Raw genomic sequence first — 17,091 nt, 5'->3', positions numbered from 1 at the left:
CGGTTCATTAAAATTTTTTTTTTTCTGATTTCTAGTACCTATATGTATGTTATTGAGGTTATGTTGGTTATTTTTGAAAAAATATATGGTTTTAATAATTTTTTAAATTTTTGCCCCATAACTCGGTTACAAGGTAAAATTCAGGGAAATGTTAAGGGACAAAAATTGTAGGAAATTTGATTGTCTACCAAAACCTAGAAGGGGCATTTGGTCCTTAAGGGCTTCAGAAGGGAGATATTTACTTAGGAATGTTTAGTGAGCGTAGAGTGCCTGAATGTTTACTTACGAAACTTAAATCCCCGGTAACTCGGCCACATGGCCAAATTCAGAAAAATGTTAAAGGACAAAAAGTGTAGGGAATTTAATTCTCTAACAAAACCTAGAAGGGACATTTTGTCCTTAAGGGCTTCAGAAGGGAGATATTTGCTTAGGAATGTTTAGTGAGCGCAGAGTGCCTGAATGTTTACTTACGAAACTTCCATCCCCCGTAACTCGGTCACATGGCCAAATTCAGGAAAATGTTAAGGAACAAAAATTGTAGAGAATTTAATTTTCTACTAAAATATGAGAGACATTTCTCAAAATAATTTCTCATTTTTCAGAAATCAAGCAGCGAATGTTTTAGTGTTAACTTTGAGGTAGGAGACGAATCTACGTGGGATAATGAGCTATTTTTTCCAGCCCAAAGAGGACTCACTTTACAGTAAGTATTGCAATATTTTTTAATATCTAAAATTGCAAAGTTAATTGAATATATTCCAAATTTTTTTTTTTTTAGTTAAAATTCTGCATTGAAATTAAAGCAAAACATGGAATATAAAAGGTGTAGAGGATTTATTTTTATTGTTTTTTTGTTTTTTCTTTTAATTTTATATTAAATATTAATTTTTTTTGTTTTATTTAATTAACAAAAAACAACTACTACACATTTACAAAACAAATCCAACATTTTTTAAGTTTTTCAGATTGAAATTAGTTAAAAACGTCACTTTTACTGTGCAAAATCTAATATGGCGGTGGTTAGCCCAAAAATACCTTTTTTGGGATAAATTTTAGTGCACTTTTCCAAAAAATTTTCCATAACTCGCTTATTTGAAACATTCAGTAGAAATAGATTATAAAAGCGTTAATAGCCAATGAATAGGGCTATCACGTGACGTTGAGCAAGCGGCGCTAAGTTGTACCGCTTGGCCGCTAGAGGGCGTCAAAGTTGATTCTCGTTTTTTTGTAGTTTTTGTTGAATATCTCAGGGAATATTCAAGTTAGAAATTTTAAATTTTTACCAAAAACGCACCTCGGTAGGATACAACTTTTATCATCTTTACACTTTTTCCGTACTATGCACCATGTGACCTTAAAAAATTAAAAACTAGAATGAAATTTTTTAACCACCCACTAAAAACTGTCAAAACTAACATAAATTCAGAAAATCCAAAAATTTGGAAAAGCACTTATAATATAGATCTCAGAAAAGTAAAATAGGAACATGCAAGTCCTTTTGCTGTATCTCATTGAAATTAGAAGCTATGACACTCAACTATGTCATTTTTCAAACGTCAATATCTCGAAAATTTGAACACCTTGTAACTCAGTTATTTCTGGGAGTTCAGGGTGGTTCAACCACTTAAAAGAACTGGTTTGAGCTCCTCTTTTCAGTGGTGTAGAGTAAAAAATTCTATCTGAAAAATTGCGTACAGGATGGCCAAAAACAGTCAATCATCAAAATTATCACGCACACCCTGTATACTGGAAGCAAAAACGGTCCTGCAAACTTATGGTGCTAAGTTAAGGAGTTGATTAGGAACATTTTTGGTCTCTTGCAAATTTTTCGTAACTTTTACCGTTTTCGAGTTATTTAGAAACAACTGGTTTGATGCAAGAAATTTTCAAATCAGTTGAAATTGTGCTTTAAAATTTGAACGCCCTGTAACTCAGTTATTTTTGGGAGTTCAGGGAGGTTCAACCACTCAAATTAACCGTCTTGAGCTCCTTTTTCCAATGGTGTTAGGCAAAAAATTCTATCTGAAAAATTACGTACCGGATGGCCAAAAACAGTCAATCACCAAAATTATCATGCACACCCTGTATACTGGAAGCAAAAACGGTCCTGCAAACTTATGGTGTTAGATTAAGGAGTTGATTAGGAACATTTTTGGTCTCTTGCAAATTTTTCGTAACTTTCACCGTTTTCGAGTTATATTATATAAATTTTCATATAAACTCAATATTTTTGGGAAGATTTCAAGTTTGGCAGCAGTTTGGTGCACTCTGCCACTTTTTTCCTTGTAACTCCGTAAGGAGACTCCTGAGGGCAAAAACACCTTTATATAATCTTGTAGACGAGGAAATTTTTTACAACTTTCCTTATTTACACTTTTTTCTAGCTGCTTAAGTAACAAAGCTACGCTCAAATATTTTCATTCAGATTCAGTCAAAATGAATTTAGTTCAAAAAAGCTGTTTGTAGCTTGTAACTACTTAACAACTCTAATACAACCTTGTAGAAAATGATGGTCACGTTTGACAAGTTTGGCAACTTTGACAGCTGTCAAAATGGCCACGTGACCGTATTTAACCCATTCAAAATAAAAAAGTGTGCCTTGGATAGACTAAGAAATAACGTCACACTTTACACCTCTATAATTGGAAATTTTGACAGTCGTTTATCCAGAATGTAATCTGACAGCTGTCACAAAACTTAACGTAGTTTAATATTTTGACGGTTGAATGTCATTTGACAACTGTCACATAAAGCGCAACTGTCAAAATTCGACTCATAAAGCTATAAAGTGCAATTTGTAATGATTCGTTGCCACGACATGGACCAGATACAATTCAAGCCATTTAACATGTCTATAAGTAAAATTTTGACAGTTGTGACATGACCGTTAATTCAGGACGTGATTTGACAGCTGTCACATAAAGCGCAACTGTCAAAATTCGACTCATAAAGCTATAAAGTGCAATTTGTAATGATTCGTTACATCCACTTAAACCAGATTCAGTTCAAGCCACTCTGTACTGTTACAATTCAAATTTTGACAGTTGCACAATGGCTGTTTATGCTTTTGACAGGTGTCGTATAGAGCGCAACAGTCACAATTCTGCGCACAGGTGTAAAAGTGCATTTTCTTACCACTTGACCAAAAGCTTTCTACTCAAACTATTTGATATGTCCATAGCATTGCAGTTTTTGACAGTTTTAAGTAGATAGTTCATTCAGGATGTATTTTGACAGCTGTCAAAGTGACACACAAACAAACAGATTTTTTTTAAGACAAAAATGCTATATTATTTCAATTACAATGTAACTAGCACATTCAAAACTCCACTTAGACTATGCAAAGCCCTAAATATGTTGGTTTTATGGTTTAGTGTGGTTTAGATTGTGACAATACAGACATTGAAATGTAAAGTAAATTGGGCTTTTACTGGCTTAGGATTGTATTATGACTGTGACCTATTACATTGTACCTGGCACATTCAAAACTCCACTTAGACTATGCAAACCCCTAAATATGTTGATTTTATAGTTTAGTGTGGTTTAGACTGTGACAATACGGACAGAAACAGTCACATTGAAATGTAAAGTAAATCGAGCTTTTACTTGTTTAGGATCGTATTATGACTGTGAGCTATTACATTGTAACTGGCACATTCAAAACTCCTCTTAGACTATGCAACACACTAAATATGTTGATTTTATGGTTAAGTGTGGTTTAGACTGTGACAATACAGACATTGAAATGTAAAGTAAATTGGGCTTTTACTGGCTTAGGATTGTATTATGACTGTGACCTATTACATTGTACCTGGCACATTCAAAACTCCACTTAGACTATGCAAACCCCTAAATATGTTGATTTTATAGTTTAGTGTGGTTTAGACTGTGACAATACGGACAGAAACAGTCACATTGAAATGTAAAGTAAATCGAGCTTTTACTTGTTTAGGATCGTATTATGACTGTGAGCTATTACATTGTAACTGGCACATTCAAAACTCCTCTTAGACTATGCAACACACTAAATATGTTGATTTTATGGTTAAGTGTGGTTTAGACTGTGACAATACAGACATTGAAATGTAAAGTAAATTGGGCTTTTACTGGCTTAGGATTGTATTATGACTGTGACCTATTACATTGTACCTGGCACATTCAAAACTCCACTTAGACTATGCAAACCCCTAAATATGTTGATTTTATAGTTTAGTGTGGTTTAGACTGTGACAATACGGACAGAAACAGTCACATTGAAATGTAAAGTAAATCGAGCTTTTACTTGTTTAGGATCGTATTATGACTGTGAGCTATTACATTGTAACTGGCACATTCAAAACTCCTCTTAGACTATGCAACACACTAAATATGTTGATTTTATGGTTAAGTGTGGTTTAGACTGTGACAATACAGACATTGAAATGTAAAGTAAATTGGGCTTTTACTGGCTTAGGATTGTATTATGACTGTGACCTATTACATTGTACCTGGCACATTCAAAACTCCACTTAGACTATGCAAAGCCCTAAATATGTTGACTTTATGGTTTAGTGTGGTTTAGACTGGGATAGTACAAGCAGAAACAGTCACATTGAAATGTAAAGTAAATTGAGCTTTTACTTGTTTAGGATCGTATTATGACTGTGACCTATTGCATTGTACCTGGCACATTCAAAACTCTACTTAGACTATGCAAAGCCCTAAATATGTTGATTTTATGGTTTAGTGTGGTTTAGACTGTGACAATACAGACATTGAAATGTAAACTAAATTGAGGTTTTACTTGCTTAGGATTGTATTATGACTGTGACCTATTGCATTGTACTTGGCACATTCAAAACTCTAGTTAGACTATACAAAGCCCTAAATATGTTGATTTTATGGTTAAGTGTGGTTTAGACTGTGACAATACGGACAAAAACAGTCACATTATAACCTAAATAGTTAAGGTGAGTTACTCTAAGTGGGTTTTACAAGCGATTTTGTCCTTCACTGTCCTTTCAAACCATCTTTCTGACAGTTTATACTTTGACCCCACTTTTCTCTATGACTTGACTTGATTTTATAGTGTTTTTTATGTCATTAGATCGGAAATTTAATGAGGATTCCAAAAATGTACTTAAAAACATGATTCGGTCACTCTAAGTGGGTTCTACAAGCGATTTTGTCCCTGACTGTCCTTTCAAACCGTCTTTCTGACAGTTTATACTTTAAACCCACTTTTCTCTATGACTTGACTTGATTTTATAGTTTTTTTAATGTCATTAGATCGGAAATTTAATGAGGATTGCAAAAATGTACTTAAAAACATGATTCGATCACTCTAAGTGGGTTTTACAAGCGATTTTGTCCTTCACTGTCCTTTCAAACCGTCTTTCTGACAGTTTATACTTTGACCCCACTTTTCTCTATGACTTGACTTGATTTTATAGTGTTTTTTATGTCATTAGATAGGAAATTTAATGAGGATTCCAAAAATGTGCTTAAAAGCATGATTCGGTCACTCTAAGTGGGATTTACAGGCGATTTTGTCCCTGACTGTTCCTAACCGTCTTCAAATTTTAGATGACAATTTCACTAATTTGTAAATCTGTTGCACCAAGCACCAAACAGTTTTTCTTAAATAACTCAAAAAAAGTGACAGGTAAAAAAAAAATCACAGGGAGAAAAAATATTCCTAATTAACTCCTTAACCCAACATCGTAAACTTGAAGAACCGTTTTTGCTTCCAGTATACAGGGTGTGTATAAAAATTATGGTAATTAACTGTTTTTGGTCACCCTGTATGCAAATTCTTAGATAGCAGTTTTTGCTCAACACCACTGGAAATAGGAGCTCAAGACGGTTAAATTGAGTGGTTCAACCTCCCTGAACTCCCAAAAATAACCGAGTTACAGGGCTACCTTTTAATTAATAAAAAAAAAAAACAAATTTTTGTCCCAAGTTTTCAACTTTTTAAATCAAAATAACAACAAAAATATTATTTTTTTTTAGTTATGGGCAAATTAAAGCTTGAGAAAATGTATCATTTAAAATTACTTAAAGAGTGTTGGGATTTTAATATCCTAACCAACATTAAGTGTCCATTAAATTCCATTTTGATGGCGGAAAAGTGATTCTGCAGATTAAAAGATTAAATTTTTATTATCAGTAAAGCGGAGCTTAAATTTTTCCCTCAAAATTACTTTTTCATTAAAATGTTTTGGTGGAAATTGAAAACGCTTATTTTGCTTCTTTGAAATTGATTTGGCAATTATTATTGTAATACGTTTTTTTTTTCAAACGCAGTTTTTAATGAAATTATTTAGTAGGAAATGTTTTGTGTGTTTTTTCGAGCAAAAAGTGATTTAAGGGTAAAAACACCTTTATACTATCTTGTAGAGGATGAAATTTCCTACAACTTTCTTTATTTACACTTTTTTGTAACACTTCAAATAACGGAGCTGCGCTCTGTTGAAATAGAGTTAGTTCAAAAATTGAAGTTTACTGGATCACTTTTTATTCTGTAGCTCCTTAAGGAGATTTTTAAGGGTAAAAACACCTTTATACTATCTCATAGAGGATGAAATTTCCTACAACTTTCTTTATTTACACTTTTTTGTATCTCTTCAAGTAGCAAAGCTACGTTCAGTTGAAATGGAATTAGTTAGAAAACAAAAGTTTACTGCATTATGTCACTTCTATACCTGTAACTCCTTAAGGAGCTTTAATTGTAAATACAACATATTTAGGTTATAATGTGACTGTTTCTGTCCGTATTGTCACAGTCTAAACCACACTTAACAAGCTAAATGTGTATAGTAGTTGTAAAAACAACATATTTAGGGCTTTGCATAGTTTAAGTGGAGTTTTGAATGTGCCAGTTACAATGCAACAGGTCACAGTCATAATACAATCCTAAACGAGTAAAAGCTCGATTTACTTTACATTTGAATGTGACTGTTTCTGTCTGTATTGTTACAGTCTAAACCACACTAAACTAAGTGGAAACACACTAAACTAACTCTAAGTGGAGTTTTGAATGTGCCAGATACAATGCAATAAGTCACAGTCATAATACAATCCTAAGCAAGTAACAGCTCAATTTAGTTTACATTTCAATGTCTGTATTGTCACAGTCTAAACCACACTAAACCATAAAATCAACATATTTAGGGCTTTGCATAGTCTAAGTGGAGTTTTGAATGTGCCAGATACAATGTAATAGGTCACAGTCATAATACAATCCTAAACAAGTAAAAGCTCGATTTACTTTACATTTCAATGTGACTGCTTCTGTCTGTATTGTCACAGTCTAAACCACACTAAACCATAAAATCAACATATTTAGGACTTTGCATAGTCTAAGTGGAGTTTTGAATGTGCCAGGTACAATGTAATAAGTCACAGTCATAATACAATCCTAAGCAAGTAACAGCTCAATTTACTTTACATTTCAATGTCTGTATTGTCACAGTCTAAACCACACTAAATCATAAAATCAACATATTTAGGGCTTTGCATAGTCTAAATGGAGTTTTGAATGTGTCAGGTACAATGCAATAGATCACAGTCGTAATACAATCCTAAACGTGTAAAAGCTCAATTTAGTTTACATTTCAATGTCTGTATTGTCACAATCTAAACCACACTAAACCATAAAACCAACATATTTAGGGCTTTGCATAGTCTAAGTGGAGTTTTGAATGTGCTAGTTACATTGTAATTGAAATAATATAGCATTTTTGTCTTAAAAAAAAATCTGTTTGTTTGTGTGTCACTTTGACAGCTGTCAAAATACATCCTGAATGAACTATCTACTTAAAACTGTCAAAAACTGCAATGCTATGGACATATCAAATAGTTTGAGTCGAAAGCTTGGTCAAGTAGTAAGAAAATACACTTTACACCTGTGAGTAGAATTGTGACTGATACGCTCTACACGACAGCTGTCAAAAGCATAAACAGCCATTGTGCAACTGTCAAAATTTGAATTGTAACAGTACAGAGTGACTTGAACTGAATCTGGTTTAAGTGGATGTAACGAATCATTACAAATTGCACTTTATAGCTTTATGAGTCGAATTTTGACAGTTGCGCTTTATGTGACAGCTGTCAAATCACGTCCTGAATTAACGGCCATCACAACTGTCAAAATACTATTTCTAGACAGGTCAAATGGCTTGAAGTGTATCTGGTAGAAACAAATCATTACAAACTGCACTTTACAGCTTTATGAATTAGGGTTTTGACAGCTGTCAAACCACGTCATGAATTAACAGCCGAGCCGTCATAAAACTGTCAAAATTTTACTTATAGACACGTTAAATGGCTTGAATTGTATCTGGTCTATGTCGTGGCAACAAATCATAACAAATTGCAATTTAGAGCTTTATGAGTCGAATTTGGACAGTTGCGCTTTATGTGACAGCTGTCAAATGACATTCTAAATACAATGACTGTCAAAATATTAAACTACGTTAAGTTTTGTGACAGCTGTCAGATTACATTCTTGATAAACGACTGTCAAACAAGTGTGACGTTATTTGTTAGTTTATGATCGTCTATCCAAGGCACACTTTTTTATTTTGATTGGGTTAAATTCGGTCACGTGACCATTTTGACAGCTGTCAAAGTTGTCGAACTTGTCAAACGTGACCATCATTTTCTACAAGGACAGTGAAGGACAAAATTGCTTGTAAAACCCACTTAGAATGACGGAACGATGTTTTTAAGTACATTTTTGGAATCCTCATTAAATTTCCGATCTAATGTTATAAAAAAAACTATAAAATCAAGTCAAGTCATAGAGAAAAGTGGGTTCAAAGTATAAACTGTCAGATAGACGGTTTGAAAGGAGAGTGAAGGACAAAATCGTTTGTAAAACCCACTAGAATCAGGTTTTTAAGTACATTTTTGGAATCCTCATTAAATTTCCTATCTAATGACATAAAAAAAACTATAAAATCAAGTCAAGTCATAGAGAAAAGTGGGGTCAAAAATATAAACTGTCAGAAAGACGGTTTGAAAGGACAGTGAAGGACAAAATCGCTTGTAAAACCCACTTAGAGTGACCGAATCATGTTTTTAAGTACATTTTTGGAATTCTCATTAAATTTCCTATCTAAAGACATAAAAAACCCAAAAAATCAAGTCAAGTCATAGAGAAAAGTGGGGTCAAATTATAAACTGTCAGAAAGACGGTTTGAAAGGACAGTGAAGCTTGTCGCTTGTAAAACCCACTTAGAGTGATCGAATCATGTTTTTAAGTACATTTTTGGAATCCTCATTAAATTTCCGATCTAATGACATTAAAAAAACTATAAAATCAAGTCAAGTCATAGAGAAAAGTGGGGTCAAAATATAAACTGTCAGAAAGACGGTTTGAAAGGACAGTGAAGGACAAAATCGTTTGTAAAACCCACTCGAATCATGTTTTTAAGTACATTTTTAGAATCCTAATTAAATTTCCTATCTAATGACATAAAAAAAACTATAAAATCAAGTCAAGTCATAGAGAAAAGTGGGGTCAAAGTATAAACTGTCAGAAAGACGGTTTGAAAGGACAGTGAAGGACAAAATCGCTTGTAAAACCCACTTAGAGCGATCGAATCATGTTTTTAAGTACATTTTTGGAATCCTCATTAAATTTCCGATCTAATGACATTAAAAAAACTATAAAATCAAGTCAAGTCATAGAGAAAAGTGGGGTCAAAGTATAAACTGTCAGAAAGACGGTTTGAAAGGACAGTGAAGGACAAAATCGCTTGTAAAACCCACTTAGAGTGACCGAATCATGTTTTTAAGTACATTTTTGGAATCCTCATTAAATTTTCTATCTAATGACATAAAAAACTACTTTGTGATTTTGTACAGTCAGGGAGAAAATCGATGTCAAATTTTAAACTTTGTTATTGTTTGTTTCGACTAATAAGTCAAATGTCAGCACTCATATTTGTTTCTATTAATAATAAGTATGTTCCTTGTTTCAGTGATTCCCTGGGGAAACTATGCGAGCTACGGAACATCGATTTATCAATTTGCGATGCCAGACTACAGGACAAAGAAAATAATTCGGAATCATTTATTTCGTTTACTCAGGATACGGCCAGTTTGGTTGGGAGACATGTTAGAATCACTGGCAAGTATTTTGTTCTCTTGGTATTTGATAATATTTATATTCTGACTAACAGGGGGAAAAAAGCATATTTTTATCTACGACTGTTTGATAATTAGCATATTATTCACTAGTTTTGGGTTTTATTAAGTTTCTCGTGTCATAATAGTATATTATTCAATGAACATGTAATGATAGCTATTGCTCACGAAGATATACCTCCATGGGATTGAATTTGACAGTTTTCAGGTTTAGAACTGAACAAAAGACAGTTGTATTGATCTGTAACTGACAGCCAAGTGTCATAACTGTCAAAATTTCACTCATAAAGCTATAAAATAGCTTTGATACTTGATACACAGTTTTTACTGGATTTTAAGACAGTTTTGTGGTTTTGTACCTCCATGGTATTGAATTTGACAGTTTTCAGGTTTAGAACTGAACAAAAGACAGTTGTATTGATCTATAACTAACGGCCAAGTGTCATAACTGTCAAAATTTCACTCATAAAGCTATATAATAGCTTTGATACTTGATACACAGTTGTTACTGGATTTTAAGACAGTTTTGTGGTTTTGTACCTCCATGGGATTGAATTTGACAGTTTTAAGTTTAGAACTGAACAAAAGACAGTTGTATTGATCTATAACTCACAGCCAAGTGTCATAACTGTCAAAATTTCACTCATAAAGCTATAAAATAACTTTGATACTTGATACACAGTTTTTACTGGATTTTAAGACAGTTTTGTGCTTTTGTACCTCCATGGTATTGAATTTGACAGTTTTCAGGTTTAGAACTGAAGAAAAGACAGCTGTACTGTTCTATAACTCACAGCCAAGTGTCATAACTGTCAAAATTTCACTCATAAAGCTATAAAATAGCTTTGATACATGATACACAGTTTTTACTGGATTTTAAGACATTTTGTGGTTTTGTACCTCCATGGTATTGAATTTGACAGTTTTCAGGTTTAGAACTGAACAAAAGACAGCTGTACTGATTTATAACTCACAGCCAAGTGTCATAACTGTCAAAATTTCACTCATAAAGCTATAAAATAGCTTTGATACTTGATACACAGTTTTTACTGGATTTTAAGACAGTTTTGTGGTTTTGTACCTCCATGGTATTGAATTTGACAGTTTTCAGGTTTAGAACTGAACAAAAGACAGTTGTATTGATCTATAACTGACAGCCAAGTGTCATAACTGTCAAAATTCCACTCATAAAACTATAAAATAGGTTTGATACTTGATACACAGTTGTTACTGGATTTTAAGACAGTTTTGTGGTTTTGTACCTCCATGGGATTGAATTTGACAGTTTTAAGTTTAGAACTGAACAAAAGACAGTTGTATTGATCTATAACTCACAGCCAAGTGTCATAACTGTCAAAATTTCACTCATAAAGCTATAAAATAACTTTGATACTTGATACACAGTTTTTACTGGATTTTAAGACAGTTTTGTGCTTTTGTACCTCCATGGTATTGAATTTGACAGTTTTCAGGTTTAGAACTGAAGAAAAGACAGCTGTACTGTTCTATAACTCACAGCCAAGTGTCATAACTGTCAAAATTTCACTCATAAAGCTATAAAATAGCTTTGATACATGATACACAGTTTTTACTGGATTTTAAGACATTTTGTGGTTTTGTACCTCCATGGTATTGAATTTGACAGTTTTCAGGTTTAGAACTGAACAAAAGACAGCTGTACTGATTTATAACTCACAGCCAAGTGTCATAACTGTCAAAATTCCACTCATAAAGCAATAAAATAGGTTTGATACTTGATACACAGTTGTTACTGGATTTTAAGACAGTTTTGTGGTTTTGTACCTCCATGGTATTGAATTTGACAGTTTTCAGGTTTAGAACTGAACAAAAGACAGTTGTATTGATCTATAACTGACAGCCAAGTGTCATAACTGTCAAAATTTCACTCATAAAGCTATAAAATAGGTTTGATACTTGATACACAGTTGTTACTGGATTTTAAGACAGTTTTGTGGTTTTGTACCTCCATGGTATTGAATTTGAAAGTTTTCATGTTTAGAACTGAACAAAAGACAGCTGTACTGATCTATAACTCACAGCCAAGTGTCATAACTGTCAAAATTTCACTCATAAAGCTATAAAATAGCTTTGATACTTGATACACAGTTTTTACTGGATTTTAAGACAGTTTTGTGGTTTTGTACCTCCATGGTATTGAATTTGACAGTTTTCATGTTTAGAACTGAACAAAAGACAGCTGTGCTGATCTACAACTCACAGCCAAGTGTCATAACTGTCAAAATTTCACTCATAAAGCTATAAAATAGCTTTGATACTTGATACACAGTTTTTACTGGATTTTAAGACATTTTGTGGTTTTGTACCTCCATGGGATTGAATTTGTCAGTTTCCAGGTTTAGAACAGAACAAAAGACAGTTGAATTGATGTATAACTGACAGCCAAGTGTCATAACTGTCAAAATTCCACTCATAAAACTATAAAATAGGTTTGATACTTGATACACAGTTTTTACTGGATTTTAAGACATTTTGTGGTTTTGTACCTCCATGGGATTGAATTTGTCAGTTTCCAGGTTTAGAACAGAACAAAAGACAGTTGAATTGATGTATAACTGACAGCCAAGTGTCATAACTGTCAAAATTTCACTCATAAAGCTATAAAATAGCTTTGATACTTGATACACAGTTTTTACTGGATTTTAAGACAGTTTTGTGGTTTTGTACCTCCATGGTATTGAATTTGACAGTTTTCAGGTTTAGAACTGAACAAAAGACAGTTGTATTGATCTATAACTAACGGCCAAGTGTCATAACTGTCAAAATTTCACTCATAAAGCTATATAATAGCTTTGATACTTGATACACAGTTGTTACTGGATTTTAAGACAGTTTTGTGGTTTTGTACCTCCATGGGATTGAATTTGACAGTTTTAAGTTTAGAACTGAACAAAAGACAGTTGTATTGATCTATAACTCACAGCCAAGTGTCATAACTGTCAAAATTTCACTCATAAAGCTATAAAATAGCTTTGATACTTGATACACAGTTTTTACTGGATTTTAAGACAGTTTTGTGGTTTTGTACCTCCATGGTATTGAATTTGACAGTTTTCAGGTTTAGAACTGAACAAAAGACAGTTGTATTGATCTATAACTAACGGCCAAGTGTCATAACTGTCAAAATTTCACTCATAAAGCTATAAAATAACTTTGATACTTGATACACAGTTTTTACTGGATTTTAAGACAGTTTTGTGCTTTTGTACCTCCATGGTATTGAATTTGACAGTTTTCAGGTTTAGAACTGAAGAAAAGACAGCTGTACTGTTCTATAACTCACAGCCAAGTGTCATAACTGTCAAAATTTCACTCATAAAGCTATAAAATAGCTTTGATACATGATACACAGTTTTTACTGGATTTTAAGACATTTTGTGGTTTTGTACCTCCATGGTATTGAATTTGACAGTTTTCAGGTTTAGAACTGAACAAAAGACAGCTGTACTGATTTATAACTCACAGCCAAGTGTCATAACTGTCAAAATTTCACTCATAAAGCTATAAAATAGCTTTGATACTTGATACACAGTTTTTACTGGATTTTAAGACAGTTTTGTGGTTTTGTACCTCCATGGTATTGAATTTGACAGTTTTCATGTTTAGAACTGAACAAAAGACAGCTGTGCTGATCTACAACTCACAGCCAAGTGTCATAACTGTCAAAATTTCACTCATAAAGCTATAAAATAGCTTTGATACTTGATACACAGTTTTTACTGGATTTTAAGACATTTTGTGGTTTTGTACCTCCATGGGATTGAATTTGTCAGTTTCCAGGTTTAGAACAGAACAAAAGACAGTTGAATTGATGTATAACTGACAGCCAAGTGTCATAACTGTCAAAATTCCACTCATAAAACTATAAAATAGGTTTGATACTTGATACACAGTTTTTACTGGATTTTAAGACATTTTGTGGTTTTGTACCTCCATGGGATTGAATTTGTCAGTTTCCAGGTTTAGAACAGAACAAAAGACAGTTGAATTGATGTATAACTGACAGCCAAGTGTCATAACTGTCAAAATTTCACTCATAAAGCTATAAAATAGCTTTGATACTTGATACACAGTTTTTACTGGATTTTAAGACAGTTTTGTGGTTTTGTACCTCCATGGTATTGAATTTGACAGTTTTCAGGTTTAGAACTGAACAAAAGACAGTTGTATTGATCTATAACTAACGGCCAAGTGTCATAACTGTCAAAATTTCACTCATAAAGCTATATAATAGCTTTGATACTTGATACACAGTTGTTACTGGATTTTAAGACAGTTTTGTGGTTTTGTACCTCCATGGGATTGAATTTGACAGTTTTAAGTTTAGAACTGAACAAAAGACAGTTGTATTGATCTATAACTCACAGCCAAGTGTCATAACTGTCAAAATTTCACTCATAAAGCTATAAAATAGCTTTGATACTTGATACACAGTTTTTACTGGATTTTAAGACAGTTTTGTGGTTTTGTACCTCCATGGTATTGAATTTGACAGTTTTCAGGTTTAGAACTGAACAAAAGACAGTTGTATTGATCTATAACTAACGGCCAAGTGTCATAACTGTCAAAATTTCACTCATAAAGCTATAAAATAACTTTGATACTTGATACACAGTTTTTACTGGATTTTAAGACAGTTTTGTGCTTTTGTACCTCCATGGTATTGAATTTGACAGTTTTCAGGTTTAGAACTGAAGAAAAGACAGCTGTACTGTTCTATAACTCACAGCCAAGTGTCATAACTGTCAAAATTTCACTCATAAAGCTATAAAATAGCTTTGATACATGATACACAGTTTTTACTGGATTTTAAGACATTTTGTGGTTTTGTACCTCCATGGTATTGAATTTGACAGTTTTCAGGTTTAGAACTGAACAAAAGACAGCTGTACTGATTTATAACTCACAGCCAAGTGTCATAACTGTCAAAATTTCACTCATAAAGCTATAAAATAGGTTTGATACTTGATACACAGTTGTTACTGGATTTTAAGACAGTTTTGTGGTTTTGTACCTCCATGGTATTGAATTTGACAGTTTTCAAGTTTAGAACTGAACAAAAGACAGCTGTACTGATTTATAACTCACAGCCAAGTGTCATAACTGTCAAAATTTCACTCATAAAGCTATAAAATAGGTTTGATACTTGATACACAGTTGTTACTGGATTTTAAGACAGTTTTGTGGTTTTGTACCTCCATGGGATTGAATTTGACAGTTTTAAGTTTAGAACTGAACAAAAGACAGCTGTACTGATCTATAACTCACAGCCAAGTGTCATAAATGTCAAAATTTCACTCATAAAGCTATAAAATAGCTTTGATACTTGATACACAGTTTTTACTGGATTTTAAGACAGTTTTGTGGTTTTGTACCTCCATGGGATTGAATTTGACAGTTTTCAGGTTTAGAACAGAACAAAAGACAGTTGTATTGATCTATAACTGACAGCCAAGTGTCATAACTGTCAAAATTCCACTCATAAAACTATAAAATAGGTTTGATACTTGATACACAGTTCTTACTGGATTTTAAGACAGTTTTGTGGTTTTACAGCTTTATGGAGGGGATTTTGACGGTTGTCATATATAAAAATAGGCTAATATTAAGTCAGAAATTGACAGCTAAATGTGACAAATGTCAAAAATGCACTAATGAAGGTATAAAATCAATTCAACCAAAGCCAAACTGATTTCGTTACTTTTCAAGTATGTTTTGTGGTTTTGTACCTCCATGGGATTGAATTTGACAGTTTTCAGGTTTTACACCTTTCTGGTGGAGATTTTGATGATTGTCATGGTTAAAAATTGACTAAAATTGACAGCTAAATGTGACAAATGTCAAAATTCAGGAAAATGTTATTAAATTTAATTTTTTTTGAGAATTTTTTTAGATTGAAGTAAATTATTTTTTTTTTTCAGGAAAAGATATCTGCAATAAAAAACATGGATCATTCCAAAGCAATCATTCGCGAAAGCAATCAGGTGTAAGTATTCTTCTTCTAGACCTCTTAATTACCAAATATTTGGTAAGACAAACCTGGAATCTACCAAACAATATACAGCAGAACTGAAATTTTGAAAATTTACCACAAATTCAGTTTTTAAGTTAGAAGCTTCATTTTTTTACATAATATAGCTTAAAGTGTCTAGAATATTCTGTAAAATTTTCATAAATTTCCTTACCCAAATATGGAAGTTAAAGGGAGTTTTGGTTTGTTTAGTTTCTCATTTTTAATACAAATCAAAGTTTTGTGACTTTTGTGATTTTTCAGAGTTACAGACCGAGGAACAGTAGCTTTTTCAGCTCGAGTACAGAAGAACAAGCTGTGGTGAGTTCAACATTATCGCTCCATGAAACCGACCAGAGCAAGAAACAGATCAAACAGAGATTAACTGCATTTTTTGGAAACAGTAGGGTGAGTGCTAAAGAAAAAAGGTTTTTAGGAAATCGTGCAAAAAAGTACACTTTTTTTAATGATTTTTAGTGCAAAATGGTCCTCTTTTTTACACTATTAAGTTTTGTGGTGTTTTTTTTGGGTTATTAAATAGGAAATTTAATGAGGATTCCAAAAATGTGCTTAAAACACAACTTCTCACTCCAAGTGGGTTTTACAGCCGATTTTGTCCCTGACTGTTCTATTTGAAACTGTGTTTCTGACACTTCAAATTTTGACACCGCTTTTCTCCCTGAATGTACTAAATTTTGGAGTGTTTTTTCAGGTTATTGGATAGGAAATTTAATGAGGATTCCCAAAATGTGTTTAAAACAGTCATTTTCTCACTCCAAGTGGGTTTTGCACTTCATTTTCTCCCTGACTGTCTTTTTAAACTGTGTTTCCGGCAGTTTAAAGTCTGACACCGCTTTTATTCCTGAGTGTACCAAATTTTGTGGTGTTTCTTATGTCATTGGATA

The 17,091-nt window shown here is 32.9% G+C and overlaps 1 protein-coding gene across 3 annotated transcripts in view; it reads left to right on the top strand.

Moving 5' to 3' along the window:
- The window catches only part of LOC145733478 (uncharacterized), a 242,926-nt gene that overhangs the window by 160,810 nt on the left and 65,025 nt on the right, over nt 1-17,091 (top strand). For all 3 annotated transcript variants that reach the window (XM_081986324.1, XM_081986323.1, XM_081986325.1), the window contains 4 exons: nt 603-703; nt 9,972-10,120; nt 16,098-16,162; nt 16,451-16,594. In XM_081986324.1, coding sequence (XP_081842450.1) covers nt 603-703; nt 9,972-10,120; nt 16,098-16,162; nt 16,451-16,594 — 459 coding nt within the window. The remainder of the gene's footprint in view (nt 1-602; nt 704-9,971; nt 10,121-16,097; nt 16,163-16,450; nt 16,595-17,091) is intronic.

Source organism: Ips typographus, linkage group LG9, assembly GCF_016097725.1.
Source record: "Ips typographus isolate SLU linkage group LG9, UJ_Ityp_2.0, whole genome shotgun sequence".
Lineage (NCBI taxonomy): Eukaryota > Metazoa > Arthropoda > Insecta > Coleoptera > Curculionidae > Ips > Ips typographus.
The sequence above is the reverse complement of the archived record's forward strand: the minus strand, read 5'-3'. Positions and strand labels throughout refer to the sequence as shown.